The sequence below is a fragment of the Cherax quadricarinatus genome, chromosome 43 (assembly GCF_038502225.1).
Source record: "Cherax quadricarinatus isolate ZL_2023a chromosome 43, ASM3850222v1, whole genome shotgun sequence".
Taxonomy (NCBI): domain Eukaryota; kingdom Metazoa; phylum Arthropoda; class Malacostraca; order Decapoda; family Parastacidae; genus Cherax; species Cherax quadricarinatus.
Genome location: NC_091334.1, coordinates 33,203,075 through 33,222,027, shown reverse-complemented (window position 1 = coordinate 33,222,027; position 18,953 = coordinate 33,203,075). Strand labels below are relative to the sequence as shown.

General features: G+C 44.1%; 1 protein-coding gene across 2 annotated transcripts in view; it reads left to right on the top strand.

Annotated features, from left to right (window-relative positions):
- Rbf (Retinoblastoma-family protein) overlaps positions 1-18,953 on the top strand; it is a 319,473-nt gene that overhangs the window by 30,376 nt on the left and 270,144 nt on the right. For both annotated transcript variants that reach the window (XM_053784060.2, XM_070093847.1), the window contains one exon: positions 1,958-2,127. In XM_053784060.2, coding sequence (XP_053640035.2) covers positions 1,958-2,127 — 170 coding nt within the window. The remainder of the gene's footprint in view (positions 1-1,957; positions 2,128-18,953) is intronic.

Below are 18,953 nucleotides of genomic sequence, written 5' to 3'. Positions count from 1 at the left end.
TTTCTCTCATTACGCACTATGCGCTGCAGGATTTTTTTTATACTGTGCACACTGACCACATAGACCCATTCCTTCATATGTAGGCATACCAGCTTTCTCTCGCTAGATTTGAAGGTGCTGGATTTAGGCGTACTAGTATGTCAGAAACCCTGAAAGGGTTAAGAATATAGTGTTAGTGTTCGGCAAAAGTTTGTGGTTACAGGAAAGTGGGTGCAGGAGGGAAAAAGAGCAATTGGTGGAATGATGTAAAGAGAGTAGTAAGAGAGAAAAAGTTAGCTTATATGTATGAGGTTTTTACAAAGTAGAAGTGATGCAAGGAGGGAGGAGTATATGGAGAGAGAAAGAGGTTAAGAGAGTGGTGAAGCAATGTAAAATGAGAGTAGATGAAATATCAACAAATTTTGTTGAAAAATAAGAAAGTTTTGGAGCGAGATTAGTTTAGGAAGCCTAGGGAATGAATGGATTTGTTAAAAAGAGAATAGTTATTAAACAGGGTGTTAGAGGTATCAGGAAGGTGGAGGGAATATTTTGAGGAATTGTTAAATGTTGGTGAAAATTGGGAAGCTGCGATTTCGTGTAGCAAGGCTGACACGCAGTGCCGAGAGCGGTGGCAAGGCTGACAAGCAGTGCCGAGAGCAGTGGCAAGGCTATCTGAACGATACTAAGACCAGCTTCAGCTCCCAGAGAGGCCTCCATATTACAAACACAGATGAAGATATAAATGTAATGTGTAATTACAATTTTGGTTTGCAAAGTACATACATTGGTACCCTGAGTTTCGTACTGCTCCCAACTTGATTATGTAATTGTATTAGTGTAAGTGCTTTTGTAAGTGCATTTTTGGGGGTCTGAAACAGACTAATCTAATTTACATTATTCCTTGTCGGAACAAATTTGTTTAGTAACGACACCTGAACAACCTTCTGGAACGAGTTATGTACGAAACTCTGGGTACCACTGTACAAAGAAAGCCACTATCATGCTGGGGCATTTCAGGCAGACTAATCCTAGTACACAGTAACTACTTATGACTAAACAAGATAATAGTGGTTAACTTGATTACAAAATAAATCTTAATACTAATGCGAGGTAATCAAGGTGGAGGTTCATAAGAATAGTAATCTTGCAGTTGCACATAATAAAAACAATTATTGGTTCAGGCAGTAATATTTCATGGATTGGCAGATGTTTAATAGTCTAGAAGTCACATATGATTGATTAGGTTGATTTGGTTAGTATTGAGAGATAAGATGATTTTTTTTTAGCAAAGTCCTAAATTTATAAGTAGTCAGGGTATCCTTTAACAGTTCCAGTAGAGAGTTCCAGATCTTTGAAGTCTTTATGTGCATAGTGTTTTTGCATAGTGAGACTGACACGTGAGGTGTTGAAAAGTACCTTATGCCTTGTATTGTGACTGTGCGTTCTGTTGTAACTATTGAAGTTTAAGTGGAGGCTTTATAGTGGAATTTAATGTTCTGTATGTGGTAGGCACATAAGTAGGCACAGGAGTGTATATCTGGTATATTTAGCAAGTTCACAGGTAATAAAATGGCTTGTAACCTGGTCGTAATGGGTTTTGGAACAATATAAACTCGGCAGTAATATTTAACTTGTATTTCCTTCACCAGATATATACATGTATATATGTATCTGGCAAATGCTGACCATGAGTGATACCACATTGCCTCAGCACTTGGTGGGCTCGCCTATGATTGGACAGTGAACCAAGGTACTGATTTAACTATGGGTACCCTAATAAATTTTTAAAGACCCAGCACTCGGTTTGCTGGTTGGGAGGCAGCCTATATGGGAGTGTACACATAGGCCGAATAAAGTGTAGCATCCTCTTTGCATGCCACACAGATGAATGCGTGTTACCTTATGTTCTGAAAGTTTGAATATCAGTTATTTGCTTTTTTTGCGAGTAAAACGTTGAATAACTTTTTCTGTTTTCCAGGTGTACCCAAAGATTTTTTTAACACTGACTGGAATGCAGGTGAGCTTGCCTCGTGGCCAGTCTCCATCATGGATTACCTCTGTGAGAAGTTTGAAGGTGTCCTGGTGGAAACCAAAGTCGTTCGAGAGTACTACTGGAACAAGCACATCAAGGATCTCATAGATAAAAAAGTAAGTAATTGTTGATTGATTTGTCTGTAATGATAAAAATTCATTGGTTTATATCAGTAAGGAGAAAGTTCATTGATTTGTCAGTGAGGGTAGAAGTATTCAGCAGGAAAATTTGTTGTTTAATTTGTCACTTAAGTGTTCCGAGTTTCCTTTACTTGTAATGTTCAATTTTTACTTCTATTTATACGATTCACAGATAATGTAGTGTACATGCAATAAAAGTTAGGTACAGAAGAAAACCACTAGTATGCACTGTATTTTGGTCAAATTAATCCTAATGCTTAACCCCTTGACTGTCGAAACCCCAAATCCTGAGGCGTCTCCTGGTGTCGAAAAATTTTTGAAAAAAAAAAAATTCTTATGAAATGATAGAATTTTTTCCCGGTGATAATGATACCAAAAGATCAAAATTTGCTGGAAAACTGACGGAATTATGCTCTCGTGAAGTTAGCAGCCTCGGCGATATATACGAATCGGCAATTTCGCCCACTTTTCAGCTAATTCCATTGTTCCAGTCGGCCAAACTCCTAGCTATTTCTTTAGAACTCCATTTTTTCTATCGGAGTACAAGAAATTGCCCAATTACCAATTTCAACTACCCAATAACATGGTCAGAAATTTGTAATTTGGCCAATTTCACAAAAATTAAAAAATATGACAATTTCAAAATAGGGTCCAGAATGAACAATGTAGACATTCCTGGCTCTAAAATAACATTTTCTTTGTTCATCAGTCATGTCTCCAGGCCCCTCTGATATTACTCTTGCTTTCTATTTTGAATTTTTATTGAAACAAAAAATAGAAGATTTACTGTTATGCAGACTACTGCAATATTGTAATTATTGTATAAATAATGTCAACCCATTCATGACTGCATATTATAATGGATAGTTGTCCATTTATTGGACAATGACATCATTTGTTTACTTTTGAACATTGGCAAAAATTAAGCATTTCCCCTGTGGGCTCCATTTCAAGGTTCTTTTCATAGTAAAACCAATCAAAATCGCATCTATTTCTATGTTTTCCGTTCTATCAAATGAGACCAAGAAAACGAGAAAACAACCGTAAATACCATACGAAAATAGACCACAGTCGGCATTTTAATTAAAAAAAACGGTTGGAGTTTTTTTCTCATTATGCACTGTGTGCTGCAGGATTTTTTTTTTATATGGTGCACACTGACCACACAGACCCATTCTCTCACATGTGGGCTTACCAGCTTTCTCCTGCTTGATTTGAAGCTGCTAGAATTTAGGAGCATTAATACGTCAAACAAGGCGACTCGTGAGACGTGTGTATATATAGGACCGAAACAGTCGATGGGTTAAAGACTACATAAGAATTAGACTATTAAGTAGGATTTATTGTATTCTACTCTAGTACTAATGTACCACCGTAAAATTTTTTATATCCAATGGACATTCATAATGTGCATGTGTTAAATTTGTGAAAACTGCACTACTAAAGATCTCTGTGATGTTTAGAGTGTAAAACATGAGAAAAACAGGGTTGTGTTCATCAGACCTCCATTTCTAAAGACTTGTGAAAGCTTGTTGTTGAATCAGTTATTCCATACCAAAACATTTTTGGTGTAGAATAACAAGTTGATTTAACCCTTTCAGGTTTTTGGACGTACAATGGACCCTCGACATTCAATACTAATCCGTTCCTGAGAGCTATCGAATGTCGAAAATATCGAAAGTTGAATTAATTTTCCCCCTAAGAAATAATGGAAATCAAATTAATCCATGCAAGATGCCCAAAAGTATGAAAAAAAAAAATTACCACATGAAATATTAAGTTTAATGCAATAGAATAATTACAATAACAATAACAATAGAATAACAATAGAATAATTGACACTTACCTTTAATGAAGATCTGGTGATGATTGATGGGATGGGAGGAGGGGAGAGTGTCGAAGTTGTTACTGTTTAGAAGGGGAATCCCCTTCCATTAGGACTTGAGGTAGCAAGTCCTTTTCTGGGGTTACTTGCCTTCTTCTTTTAATGCCACTAGGACCAGCTTGAGTCACTGGACCTCTGTCGCCTTTCCTTTAAGATTTGTTTAAAATGGGCCATAACATTCTCATTGTAATAGTCACCAGCACTGCTTGCAATAGCTGTGTTAGGGTGATTTTCATTGATAAAGGTTTGCAGTTCAACCCACTTTGCACACATTTCCTTAATTTTTGAAGTAGGCACAATGGGGTCCACAACTGGCATAGTCTTCTCACGGTTAGCCCCAAACCCTTTCTTAATTTCCATACTAATTCTCACCCTTTTTACCACAGGGTTGGCACTAGAAGCTTTCTTGGGGCCCATGGTGACTTGCAGAAACAAGCACCAAAAACAGTGATAATATGGAATGTATCCTTAGATGCGTGCACACTGGCTGGCTTGTAAACACTGGCACACACAGGGCAGTTCAGGCCACACGTGGACACGTCTTGTACGAATCGTATCGAATTCGGGTTTTCCATCGAATGTCGAGGCGAAATTTTTGCGTTAAAATGCATCGAATGTCGGATTTATCGAATGTCGATGCCATCGAATGTCGGGGGGGCCACTGTACTAGTAGGGCTTATGCACCAGGGTTTTTGACATACTAGTACGCCTAAATTCTAGCGCCCTCAAATCTAGTGAGAGAAAGCTGGTAGGCCTACATATGAAAGAATGGGTCTGTGGTCAGTGTGCGCAGTATAAAAAAAAATCCTGCAGCACACAGTGCGTAATGAGAAAAAAAAAAAACTTTGACCTTGTTTTGGGATTAAAACAGCGAATTTGCACTGTATTTTCCTATGGTATTTATTGTTGTATTCTAGCTTTCCTGGTCTCTTTATAAAATGGAAGACATATTACAGAAATTGAGATGATTTTGACTGGTTTTACAATGAAAAGTACCTTGAAATTCAGCTCAAAGTAGCAGAAATGTTCGATTTTTACCACAGTTCAGAAGTAAACAAATCGTGCTACGCCTCGAATACGTTTCAACTGGCGAGTCCAATATTCTTTCACAAGTGTGCTGATATTATTTATACCATTTCTACACTACATTTTTTGTGAGAATAAAAATTCAAAGTGGAAAGCAAAAGAATGTAAGAGGGGCCTGGGGACGTGACTAATGAACAGAGGAAATGTTAGTGGACCCCTGCATAGTGATATTAATCCGTGCAAGAGAGCTCATTGTTATGCGAAATTATCGTTATGCGAATGAATTTTCCCCATAAGAAATAATGGAAATCAAATTAATCCGTGCAAGACACCCCAAAGTGTGAAAAAATTTTTTTTTTTACCACATGAAATATTAATTTTAATACACACAAACTGAAAAAGGCATGCACAATTACATGACACTTACTTTTATTGAAGATCTGATGATGATTGATGGGATGGGAGGAGGGGAGAGAGAGTGTTAGTGTTTAGAAGGGGAATCCCCTTCCATTAAAACTTGAGGTAGCAAGTCCTTTTCTGGGGTTACTTCCCTTCTTCTTTTAATGCCACTAGGACCAGCTTCAGAGTCACTGGAGTTCTGTCGCACAACATATCTGTCCATAGTGGCCTGTACCTCTCGTTCCTTTATGACTTCCCTAAAGTGTTTCACAACATTTTCAGTGTAATAGTCACCAGCACGGCTTGCAATAGCTGTGTGAGGGTGATTTTCATCCATAAAGGTTTGCACTTTCAGCCACATTGCACAGATTTCCTTAATCTTTGTAGTAGGCAATTTCTTCAATTTCTCTCTCCCCTCCTTCGAACCAGTTTCCTCAGGTCTGGCTTCTTGCTGTTGAAGTTGATCTATCAGCTCATCAGTGGTTAGTTCTTCATTGTCCTCCTCCACCAACTCTTCCACATCATCCCCACTAACCTCCAACCCCAAGGACTTTCCCAATGCCATAATGGGGTCCTCAACTGGCATAGGATTCTCAGGGTTAGCCTCAAACCCTTCAAAATCCCTTTTGTCTACACATTCTGGCCACAGTTTCTTCCAAGCAGAGTTCAAGGTCTTCTTAGTCACTCCCTCCCAAGCCTTACCTATAAGGTTTACACAATTGAGGATATTAAAGTGATCTCTCCAAAACTCTCTTAGTCAGTTGAGTTTCTGAGGTCACTACAAAGCACCTTTCAAACAGAGCTTTTGTGTACAGTTTTTTGAAGTTTGCAATAACCTGCTGGTCCATGGGCTGCAGGAGAGGAGTGGTATTAGGAGGCAAAAACTTCACCTTAATGAATTTCATGTCCCCATAAAGTCGCTCTGCCACGTCTGTAGGATGACCAGGGGCATCGTCTAACACCAGGAGGCACTTAAGTTCTAATTTCTTTTCAGTTAGATAATCTTTCACATTGGGGGCAAATACATGGTGTAACCAGTCGTAGAAAAAGTCCCTAGTGACCCATGCCTTACTGTTTGCCCTCCACAGCACACACAAATTTTCCTTGAGGACATTCTTTTGCCTGAACGGTCTGGGAGTTTCAGAGTGATACACTAATAAAGGCTTCACTTTGCAATCACCAGTAGCATTGGAACACATCAGCAGAGTAAGCCTGTCTTTCATAGGCTTACGTCCTGGGAGTGCCTTTTCCTCCTCAGTAATGTAGGTCCTGCTTGGCATTTCTTTCAAAACAGGCCTGTTTCATCACAATTAAACACTTGTTCAGGTTTCAGCCCTTCAGTTTCTATGTACTCCTTGAATTCCTGCACATATTTTTCAGCTGCTTTGTGGTCCGAACTGGCAGCCTCACCATGCCTTATCACACTATGTATGCCACTACACTTCTTAAATCTCTCGAACCAACCTTTGGTGGCCTTAAATTCACTCACATCACTAGTTACAGGCATTTTTTTAATTAAATCCTCATGCAACTTCCTAGCCTTTTCACTTATGATCACTTGAGAGATGCTATCTCCTGCTATCTGTTTTTCATTAATCCACACCAATAAGAGTCTCTCAACATCTTCCATCACTTGCGATCTCTGTTTCGAAAACACAGTTAAACCTTTAGCAAGAACAGCTTCCTTGATTGCCTTTTTGTTGCTCACAATAGTAGCGATGGTTGATTGGGGTTTACTATACAACCTGGCCACCTCGGAGACACGCACTCCACTTTCATACTTATCGATGATCTTTCTTCATCTCTATAGTAATTCTCACCCTTATTGCTGTAGGGTTGGCACTAGAAGCTTTCTTGGGGCCCATGGTCACTTATTTTGCAGATAAAATCACCAGAAACACTAATAATACGAAATGTTCCGATTGTATGCTTGGATGTTACAGCGGAGGCTGGCTGGTAAACAATGCCACCGGCGGAACATGTGAGGCTGCCTGAGGGCGCACATTAGACGCGTCTCGGACGAACAGCGTTGAGCGGGTTTTTTAGCGGTATGCGAGGCAAAATCTTGGCGATAAAATGTAGCAGTATGTGGATTTAACGTTATGCAAGGTTAATGGTATGCGGGGGTCCACTGTATTTTAGTGCAGGGATGTCTTTCTTGTTTATTCTGGACCCTATTCGGAAATTGGCATCTTTTTAAATTTGTGTGAAATCGGCAAAATTGCTAAATTCTTACCACTTTATTGGATAGTTGAAATTGGTAAATGGGTGGTTTCTTGTACTCGTTCGATAGAAAAAATTGAGCTCTAGCGAAAGTTATGATTTCTGTTGACTAGTACACTGGAATTGGCCGAAAGTTGGGCTCAAAGTGGGCTAAATCACCGATGCGTAAACATCATTGAGACCGCTAACTTCGCGATAGCATAATTCCGTAATTTTTCCATCAAATTTCATACTTTTGGTGTCATTATGATCGGGAAAACGTTCTCTATCTTTTCATGAGAATTTTTTTTTTTAATTTGGCGACCCTGAGAACAAGTCTTGGAGAGGGCCTGGCAACCCTGAAAGGGTTAACTAGCCATTAGTTAGATGGGACAAAAGGAAAAGGGCAACAGAAAGTAAGAGGTGAAAGTTAATAAACTAAGGGAGGAGGAAGTTAGGGCGAGATACAAGCAACTATTGGCAGAAAGGTGGGCTGGTGCAAGTATGGGTAGTAGGGGGAGGGGTTCGAGAGGGATTGGATCATTTTAAAAAATGCAGTATTAGAATGAGGGGCAGAAGTTTGTGGCTATAGGAATGTGGGTGCAGGAGGAAAGAGGAGTGATTGGTAGAATGGAGTAAAGGGTGTCATGAAAGAGAAAAAAGGTAGCTTATGAGACTTATACAAATCAGAAGTGATATAAGAAGGGCAGAGTATATGGAGAGTAAAAGAAACATGAAGAGAGTGATGAGAGTGCAAAAGGAGAGCAAATGATAATGGGAGAGGCACTGTCAAGAAATTTTGCCGAGAATAAGAAAAAATTTTGGAGCGAGATAAGCAAATTAAGAAAGCCTAGGGAACATATGGATTTGTCAGTTAAAAACAGTAGGGGAGTTAGTGGATGGGGAGCTGGAGGTATTGGGTAAACGGTGGAAGTACATATTTTGAGGCGGTAATTTCATCCACTGGCTAGGGAGATACAACATCTTTTAGGAGAGAAGAAGAGCAGGATGTGAATGTGGGGAAGGTGCGTGAGGCATTACATAGAATGAAAGGAGATAATGCAGCTGGAACTAACAGGACTGACAGATGTTAAAAGCAGGGGGAGGATAGTGTTGGAGTGGTTTGGTATTTTTGTTTAATAAATTATGAAAGAAGGGAAGGTATCTAGGAGTGTGTATAGTTCCTTTTTATGAAGGAAGGGGGACAAAAGAGATTGTAATAATTATTGGGGAAAAAGTTTACTGAGAATACCAAGTAAAGTCTAGTAGGGTTATTGGAAGAATTAGAGGTAAGACTGAGAGCAGGATAGCTGAGCAAGGAGGCTTTAGAGTGGGTAGGGGATGTATACATCAAGTGTTTACATTGAAGCATATATGCGAACAGTATTTAGATGAAAGTAGGGAAGTTTTCATTGTATTTATGGATTTAGAAAAGGCATGTGATAGTGGATAGGGGAGCGATGTGGCAGACGTTGCAAGTGTATGGAATAGGTAGTAAGTTACTAAATGCTGTAAAGAGTTTTTATGAGGATAGTGAGGCTCAGGTCAGGGTGTGTAGGAGAGAGATTACTTCCCAGTAAAAGTAGGTCTTGGACAGGGATGTGTAATGTCACCATGGCTGCTTTATATATTTATAGATGGTGTTGTAAAAGAAGTAAATGCTAGGGTATTTGGGAGAGGAGTGGGATTAAATTATGGGGAATCAAATACAAAATGGCAGTTGGCACAGTTGCTTTTTTCTGATGATACTGTGCTTCTGGGAGATTCTAAAGAAAAGCTACGAAGGTTAATGAAAGAGTTTGGGATGGTGTGTTAAGGTAGAAAGTGGAAAGTGAATATAGATCAGAGTAAGTTGATGAGGGTATCTAAACTATTTAAATGAAGAGAAATTGGATATCACATTGGAGAGAGGGAATATGGAAGAAGTGAATGTTTTCAAATATTTGGGAGATGACTTGTCAGCTGATGGGTTTATGAAGAATGAGGTTAACCATAGAATTGATGAAGAAAAAATGGTGAATGGTGCATTGAGGTATCTATGGAGATGGGGGGGGGGGAATTATCCATCGAGGCAAAAAAGGGAATGTACGAAAGTTTAGTGGTACTAACACTCGTAGGGATGTGAAGCTTGGGTTGTAAGTGCTGCAGTGAGGAGGTGGCTGGAGGCAGTGGGGATGTCCTGTCAAATCTCATTGTGTGGTGTAAATAGTGTGGAAATTAGGAGGAAGTGTGGAGTTATTAAAAGTATTAGAGGGCTGAAGAGGGGTTATTGAAGTGGTTTGGTCACTTAGAATGGATCAAAGTAGAATGACATGGAGAGTGTATAAATCTGTAGGGGAAGGAAGGCGTGGTAGGAGTCGTCCTCGAAAAGGTTGGAGGGAGGGGGTAAGAGGTTTTGTGGGCGAGGGGCTTGGACTTCCAGCAAATGTGTGCGAGCGTGTTAGATAGGAATGAATGGTTTTTGGGACCTGACGAGCTGTTGGAGTGTGAGCAGGTTAATATTTTATTAAGGTATTCAAGGAAACCGGTTAGCTGGACTTGAGCCCTGGAAATGGGAAGTACAATGCCTGCACTTTAACCCCTTGACTGTTTCGGTCGTATATATACGTCTTACGAGCCACCGTGTTTGACGTATCTATACGCATAAATTCTAGCAGCTTCAAATCAACGGGAGAAGGCTGATAGGCCTACAAGAGAGAGAATGGGTCTGAGTGGTGGGTGTGCACCCTATGAAAAAAATCTGGGACTTAGTGGCGCATTGTGGGAACGCCATCTTGGTAGTACATTTTCATCATGCCTTGCGGTAAGAAGTGCCTCACTCCTCCTCAGATTGGAGGTCTTTTGTTCCCAAGTGACATCTCTAACAGTGATGGAAGTGTCAGTGAAAGTGAATTCTATGGTTTTCAAGCAGGTGTGGCCAAAAACAGTGCCTAGGATAACGTAATTAGTGATGAAAACCCAGATGACCCACAACCTTCCACCTCTGGTGCTGGGCCAGCTCATTCACGTTCACCTGTACCAGGACGAAAGAGGAAACTATTTGCCCATGTACAAGACTCGGATGCGAGCAGTGAAAGTGATAGCGATTTCAAAGGTATTGAAAGCAGTTCTAGTTGCAACAGTGAGGGTGAATATTCCTCAGTGAAGCGGCAGTATATACGACGTAGCATGCGGTCTGGTAATGTCATGCTGTTCCAAGGGGAAGGAGTAAATCTAGGAGCACATCCCGTGGCCCTACACCACGAACTGATAGTGAAGATGACGATATTGTTATGATGGGTATGAATGTGAGTGAGGCAGCAGGTGGTGATAGTGATGGTGGCACGAGTCATGTGGGACCAGCAGCGGGCCACGCTACTACCAACGCTGCTGACTCTGCACAACCACAACCAGCCTCGCCCAACCCTACACATCCACAACCACGTTTCAATATCCATAACCCATCAGCTGACTGCATCTGGGATTGGCAGCAAGGTGATGAGTTTGTTCCCAGTCCCCATGACTTTGATGAAACACCAAGTAGAACACGGCCATCATGTACACTTGGGAACAATGCTACTGAACTGGAATGCTTTCATTCAGTTATTCTTCGATGAACCCCTGATGGACATTATTGTCCGGGAAAGCAATACATACTTCGAGTACACCAAGGCAAACACAATTCTTTCACCAAGATCACGACTACACAAGTGGAAGGACACAACTGTGGCAGAGATGTATCTGTTCCGGGGGTGGTGGCCGAAGGAGATACGCTTTGTGGCAGATATCCGGCCGCCCTCTCTTGTCCACCGAGGTAGCTCGGCAGATGTGGGGTTGCTATCCCGGATTGCTGGTTTACTGGCATGATGGGTAGGGTATGGCACGGGTTCCATGCTGCATCTACGCTACTTGCGGTGCTGAGGTCCTCTTGGGCGCGGAGGGAGATTTCTGGCCCTTTCATTCCTCCCAGGAACTATCCCTCCCCGCTCTCCCCTTTTTTATTCTTTTTCTTTTCTTTCTTTTTTTCTTAAAAACAAAAAGAAAAGTAACCTAACCATGGCAGCACTAGTCCATGAACCTGCTACCCCTGGGCCCCTTCTTGATACCACACCCCGTTCTGACCCCACCTTGCCTTTGGACCACTCTTTGGACACTCCTCATGCCTCTGTACCTCTTACCGGTGCTGTTTCCTCACCCGCTTCAGGTACTGAGGTCTCGACTGACTCCTTCGATTTATCTGACCTCCGCTCTCCTTTGACTAGCTTCCGGCCTCTCCCTCTACGGTGTGGCAATTTTCGAATCGCCGGCCCGTTCCACGTCGGACCAACTCTGGTCCCACGCCTAAACGCCAACGACAATTACCTGCTGATGATACTTCTCCACCTTCTCGTTCTTCTCAGAAAAGATCGACACGTCCTGCACTCCCTTTCCATGCTCAGTTTCAGAATGCACAATGGACTAAATTCTTCACTTTACGAGTGACTTCCTCTACTGCCTATCTTTCCGACCACAGTATTGGCAAGGCACTCCTACGCCATGTTGGTAAAGATATTTCTTTTCATGCTCTTAAGAGCGGTACGTGCATCATCACTGTACAGGATGCTACCCAAGCTCATGATATTTCTCTTTCCCATATCGATACTGTTCCTGTCACTATTGAAAAACATCATTCCCTCAATTCTTGTAGTGGTACCGTCATTCTGCCCCATACCGTAGTTCAACAAAATTTCCAGACATGTGGGAATGACATTCTTGAACAGCTGGAACTCCAAGATCTCCCAATCCTCAAGGTAGACACTTATGTTCTTCCTGCCCGCGGGCAGAGATGATACCCTAGCAATGTGGCTCGTTTAACTTTTGACAGCCGTGAACTCCCATCCTCAGTTTATGTAGCAGGACATCGGTTACAAGTTCGAAAGGTGATCCCTACACCGCAACAATGTAGAAATTGCTGGCGATTTGGCCATCCAGCGAAATAATGCAGATTTATAGCCGAATGCCCAGTCTGTGGTGCCGATGACTATTCTAATACGTCTTGCAATTGACCTCCCTCTTGCCTTAATTGTCATGAGGCTCACCCTTCGTACTCTCGCCGTTGCCAAGTCTACTTAAATGAGCAGGAAATCCGTTGCCTCAAAGAGGCAGAAGGTCTCCCTTATGCCATGGCAGTTTCTCATCTCCGCCTCCAAGGGAGACTACCTTGTGTTTCTTATTCCCGTGTTTCAAAACGTCCCCCTACTTCTGGGGTCCCATCTTCTGCAGCCTCCTCTGTGGTTACCTCTCCCATAGTCACTCCTGTATCTAATTCTTTTGCTGTCCTAGGCTCAGACGTCCCTACTTCAACGCCTCAGTCTGTTCTCGCTTCTTCGTGTTCTCCCTCACAAGCCTCAGTATCGACGAGATCTCGTATGATACCTCCTCCCAATTGTCCCTCTACTTCTCAGAAGTCAAAAAAAGGTCCTTTAACCCCTCCTTCCCTTCTTCCACCTCCTCATTTTCCCTTCCCTGTCTCTGTACCTGGTTCTTTCCCTCTCACTGGCTCTGTTACAAGTGTATTGGTTCACCCTCCTCCTCGTACTGTACCTTCCTCCCCTGTTCCCTCCCAAGTTTCTTCCTCTTCTGCCGCCTTCCAGGTTTCTGCCTCTTCTGTCCCCTTCCACGCTTCTTCTCCAGTTCCCTCCACCCTTTTGCCCCCCCCCCTACCTTGGTACAATCCATTACAGTTCCAGTCTTTACTCACCCTCCCCCTACCATCTCCAATATCGTCTCCCATACGACGCCTCTGAATTCCAAAACACTTGAAGCAATCTCTGAATATATTGCAGAGACCAAACCATCAGTGGACACTGATCCACCCTCTGTTCCTTCTCTCTCCTCTCCTCCATCTGCGCAACTCCTTTCTTCACAGCGCATCGTTCCTTCGCTGCTTGAACGTTTTCCGCTGCCTCCGCATGTGGACTTTTCTAACCCCTCTAGTCCGTAGGAACCCTTACCTGTGGATATCAGGTATCTTTATCATTGCCAATCATGGCCTATTTACAGTGGAATATACGCGGCCTCGGGTAATTGGGGTGAGCTTCAGATGTTACTCTCCCAGTTTTCCCCTGTTGGTGTTTGCTTACAGGAACCAAAATTACACTCTGCTGTTATGTCTCCCATCTCAGGCTATAATTTATTGTATTCTTCAGATCCTTTTCCTGATGGGACCTTTAATGAAAGTGCCCTTCTTCTAGGCACTGATATTCCGTACCATCAGCTATTTGTTCGTACTTCGCTGCATTACACAGCAGCCCATATCCACTTGCATAGGTGGTATACGCTCTGTTCTTTATATCTCTCTCCCTCTCGGGCATTATCTATTCCGGATATTTCCTTTCTTGTTTCGTCATTACCGCCACCGCTTCTGTTACTTGGTGATTTTAATGCCCATCATTTCCTCTGGGGGGGGGGGGGTCTCACTGTGATTCCTGTGGCATTCAGTTAGAGGCTTTTCTTGCCACCCACCCCCTCCATGTTTTAAATACAGGTACTCACACCCATTTTGATCCTCGGACTCGCTCGCTCTTGCATCGATCTCTGTCTGCTCTTCCTCTGCCGCATTAGACTTCACCTGGTCTCTTCTCCCGGATTTACATGACAGTGATCATTTCCCAATCATTCTTACTTCCCCTTCATATTCACCACCTCTTCGTATCCCACGCTGGCAATTTGATCAGGCAAATTGGAACCTTTACTCACAACTGTTTTTAGTGAGGTTCCTTCTTCGTCCTCCACTGATGAGCTTTTACACCTTCTCATCCTCCGTTTTAACCGCAGCTTCTCATTCTGTACCCCAAACTTCGGGCAGGCATTCTCAGAAATGCGTGCCTTGGTGATCTGCTTGTGCTCGTGCAGTACGTTTGAAACGAGCTGCATGGGGCAGGTACCGGTACAGTAGAACTACGGAGAGACTTCTTGATTTTAAGCAGAAGCGTGCGATCGCTTGCCGTGTCATCCGTGACGCTAAACGCAGTTGCTGGCGAGATTGTCTCCACCATCACCTCTGCTTCCTGTGAGTGCAGTCTGGAAAAAAGTACGAAAACTGAGTGGTAAATATTCTCCTGACCCGGCTCCTGTTCTGCGGGTTGCCGGTGTTGATATAGCAAACCCACTAAATGTTGCCAATGAAATTGGCAATCGTCTGGTCCATATTTCTCAGGGGCTCCATCTATGCCCCTCGTTTCTTTCCTCAAAGTCTGCCAGAGAGTTAGCACCCTCGGACTTTTCTTCTCTCAGAGAAGAACAGTATAATGTGCTTTCTACACTTCAAGAACTGGAGGCAACACTCTCAGCTTGCCGATCATCGGCAGCTGGGCCCGATGACATTCATATTCGTATGCTACAACATTTACATCAGTCAGCCCTTGCAGTCCTCTTATGCCTTTTCAACCTTATTTGGTCACAAGGAGTTCTTCCACAGCTGTGGAAATCTGCCATTGTTCTCCCTTTCCGCAAACCAGGCACTACGGGACATGAAGCCTCCCACTATCGTCCCATTGCTCTTACCAGTGCAGTTTGCAAAGTGATGGAACGCCTGGTAAATAGACGTTTAGTGTGGTATTTAGAGAGACAACAGTCTCTCCACTCGTCAGTATGGCTTTCGTAAGGGACGTTCTACCATAGACCCCTTACTACGCTTGGATACGTGTGTTCGTAATGCCTTTGCGAATAACCACTCGGTTATTGCCATATTTTTTGACCTTGAGAAGGCATATGACACAACTTGGAGGTATAATATTTTGGCCCAAGTCCACTCCTTAGGCCTCCGAGGCTATCTACCATCCTTCCTTAAGAACTTTTTAACTGACAGGCATTTCTGTGTTCGGGTTAATAATGTGCTCTCCCCGGACTTTATCCAAGCTGAAGGTGTCCCCCAGGGATGTGTTCTGAGCACAACACTTTTTCTCCTTGCTATTAATGATTTGGCCTCTAGTCTTCCATCAAATATTTGGTCATCACTCTATGTTGATGACTTCGCTATTGCCTGTGCAGGCGCTGACTGTCACCTCATTACAGTTTCTCTCCAGCATGCGGTCGACCGTGTTTCCAATTGGGCCACCACACATGGGTTTAAATTTTCCAGCACCAAAACTCGCTAAATTACTTTCACGAGACGCTCTGTCATCTCCGATCATCCTTTGTACCTCTATGGCTCCCGTATCCCTGAACGTGATACAGTCAGGTTTCTGGGCCTCATCTTTGACCGTAGGTTATCCTGGAAACCTCGCATAACCTCTCTGAAGGCAACTTGTCACAGCCGGCTGAACCTTCTTAAAACCCTTGCTCATCTTTCATGGGGAGCTGATCGTCTAACTCTCCTTCGCCTACATTCCACCCTCATTTTATTGAAACTTGATTATGGTGACCAGATCTATTCAGCGGCCTCTCCTGCTACTCTCTCTAGCCTTAGACCCATTCATCACCAAGGATTACGTTTATGCCTTGGTGCTTTTCGCTCTTCCCCTGTTGAGAGCCTCTATGCAGAAGCGAACGTTCTATCCTTTTCTGATCGCCGTGATCCCCATTGCCTTCGCTACTATGTACACTCTCATGATCTCTGCAATCCTTCCATTTATAGAATGGTTACTGATACAGTGGACCCCCGCATAGCGACTTTAATCCGTGCAAGAGGGCTCATTGTTATGCGAAATGATCGGTATGCGAATGAATTTTCCCCATAAGAAATAATGGAAATCAAATTAATCCGTGCAAGACACCCAAAAGTATGAAAAAAAAAATTTTACCACATGAAATATACATTTTCCTACACACAGAGAAGGATACATGGACAATAGTAGAGTAGAACATGCACAATATATATTGTGCATGTACTACTCTACTAAATGAAGAATAAATGACACTTACCTTTATTGAAGATGCAGCAATGACTGATGAGACACTGTGTCCTGGGAGTGCCTTTTCCTCCTGAGTACTGTAGGTCCTGTTTGGCATTTTCTTCCAGAACAGGCCTTATCACACTGTGTATGCCACTACGATTCTTAAATCTCTCAAACCAACCTTTGCTGGCTTTAAATTCACCAATATGAGCACTAGTTCCAGGCATTTTTCCCTGTTCACCTGGGTGTTAGTCAACTGGTGTGGGTTGCATCCTGGGAGACAAGATTAAGGACCCCAATGGAAATAAGTTAGTCTTCGATGACACTGACTTTTTTGGGTTATCCTGGGTGGCAAATCCTCTGGGGTTAATTGTTTCTTGGTATTCTCAATAAGCCACACCAACAACGGTGCTACAGCAGCAGCAGCAGCAGCAGCTGACAGTGCTACAGCAGCAGCAGATGATGCTACAGCAGCAGCAGACGATGCTACAGCAGCAGCAGACGATGCTACAGCAGCAGCAGACGATGCTACAGCAGCAGCAGACGATGCTACAGCAGCAGCAGACGATGCTACAGCAGCAGCAGACGATGCTACAGCAGCAGCAGACGATGCTACAGCAGCAGCAGACGATGCTACAGCAGCAGCAGACGATGCTACAGCAGCAGCAGACGATGCTACAGCAGCAGCAGACGATGCTACAGCAGCAGCAGACGATGCTACAGCAGCAGCAGGCGATGCTACAGCAGCAGCAGACGGTGCTACAGCAGCAGCAGGCGATGCTACAGCAGCAGCAGACGGTGCTACAGCAGCAGCAGACGGTGCTACAGCAGCAGCAGACGGTGCTACAGCAGCAGCAGACGGTGCTACAGCAGCAGCAGACGGTGCTACAGCAGCAGCAGACGGTGCTACAGCAGCAGCAGACGGTGCTACAGCAGCAGCAGACGGTGCTACAGCAGCAGCAGACGGTGCTACAGCAGCAGCAGACGGTGCTACAGCAGCAGCAGACGGTGCTACAGCAGCAGCAGACGGTGCTACAGCAGCAGCAGACGGTGCTACAGCAGCAGCAGACGGTGCTACAGCAGCAGCAGACGGTGCTACAGCAGCAGCAGACGGTGCTACAGCAGCAGCAGACGGTGCTACAGCAGCAGCAGACGGTGCTACAGCAGCAGCAGACGGTGCTACAGCAGCAGCAGACGGTGCTACAGCAGCAGCAGACGGTGCTACAGCAGCAGCAGACGGTGCTACAGCAGCAGCAGACGGTGCTACAGCAGCAGCAGACGGTGCTACAGCAGCAGCAGACGGTGCTACAGCAGCAGCAGACGGTGCTACAGCAGCAGCAGACGGTGCTACAGCAGCAGCAGACGGTGCTACAGCAGCAGCAGACGGTGCTACAGCAGCAGCAGACGGTGCTACAGCAGCAGCAGACGGTGCTACAGCAGCAGCAGACGGTGCTACAGCAGCAGCAGACGGTGCTACAGCAGCAGCAGACGGTGCTACAGCAGCAGCAGACGGTGCTACAGCAGCAGCAGACGGTGCTACAGCAGCAGCAGACGGTGCTACAGCAGCAGCAGACGGTGCTACAGCAGCAGCAGACGGTGCTACAGCAGCAGCAGCTGACAGTGCTACAGCAGCAGCAGACGATGCTACAGCAGCAGCAGCAGCAGCAGCTGACGGTGGTACAGCAGCAGCAGCTGTACCACCAATAGTAGCGATGGTTGATTGGGGTTTATTATACAACCTGGCCAGCTCGGAGACACGCACTCCACTTTCATACTTATCAATGATCTTTTTCTTCATCTCTGGAGTTACCTGGAGTTTACCTGGAGAGAGTTCCGGGGGTCAACGCCCCCGCGGCCCGGTCTGAGACCAGGCCTCCTGGTGGATCAGAGCCTGATCAACCAGGCTGTTGCTGCTGGCTGCACGCAAACCAACATACGAGCCACAGCCCGGCTGATCCGGAACTGACTTTAGGTGCTTGTCCAGTGCCAGCTTGAAGACTGCCAGGGGTCTGTTGGTAATCCCCCTTATGTGTGCTGGGAGGCAGTTGAACAGTCTCGGGCCCCTGACACTTATTGTATGGTCTCTTAACGTGCTAGTGACACCCCTGCTTTTCATTGGGGGGATGGTGCATCGTCTGCCAAGTCTTTTGCTTTCATAATGAGTGATTTTCGTGTGCAAGTTCGGTACTAGTCCCTCTAGGATTTTCCAGGTGTATATAATCATGTATCTCTCCCTCCTGCGTTCCAGGGAATACAGGTTTAGGAACCTCAAGCGCTCCCAATAATTGAGGTGTTTTATCTCCGTTATGCGCGCCGGAGTAATTCTCGCCCTTATTGCTGTAGGGTTGGCACTAGAAGCTTTCTTGGGGCCCATGGTCACTTATTTTGCAGATAAAATCACCAAAAACACTGTAATAATACGAAATGTTCCGATT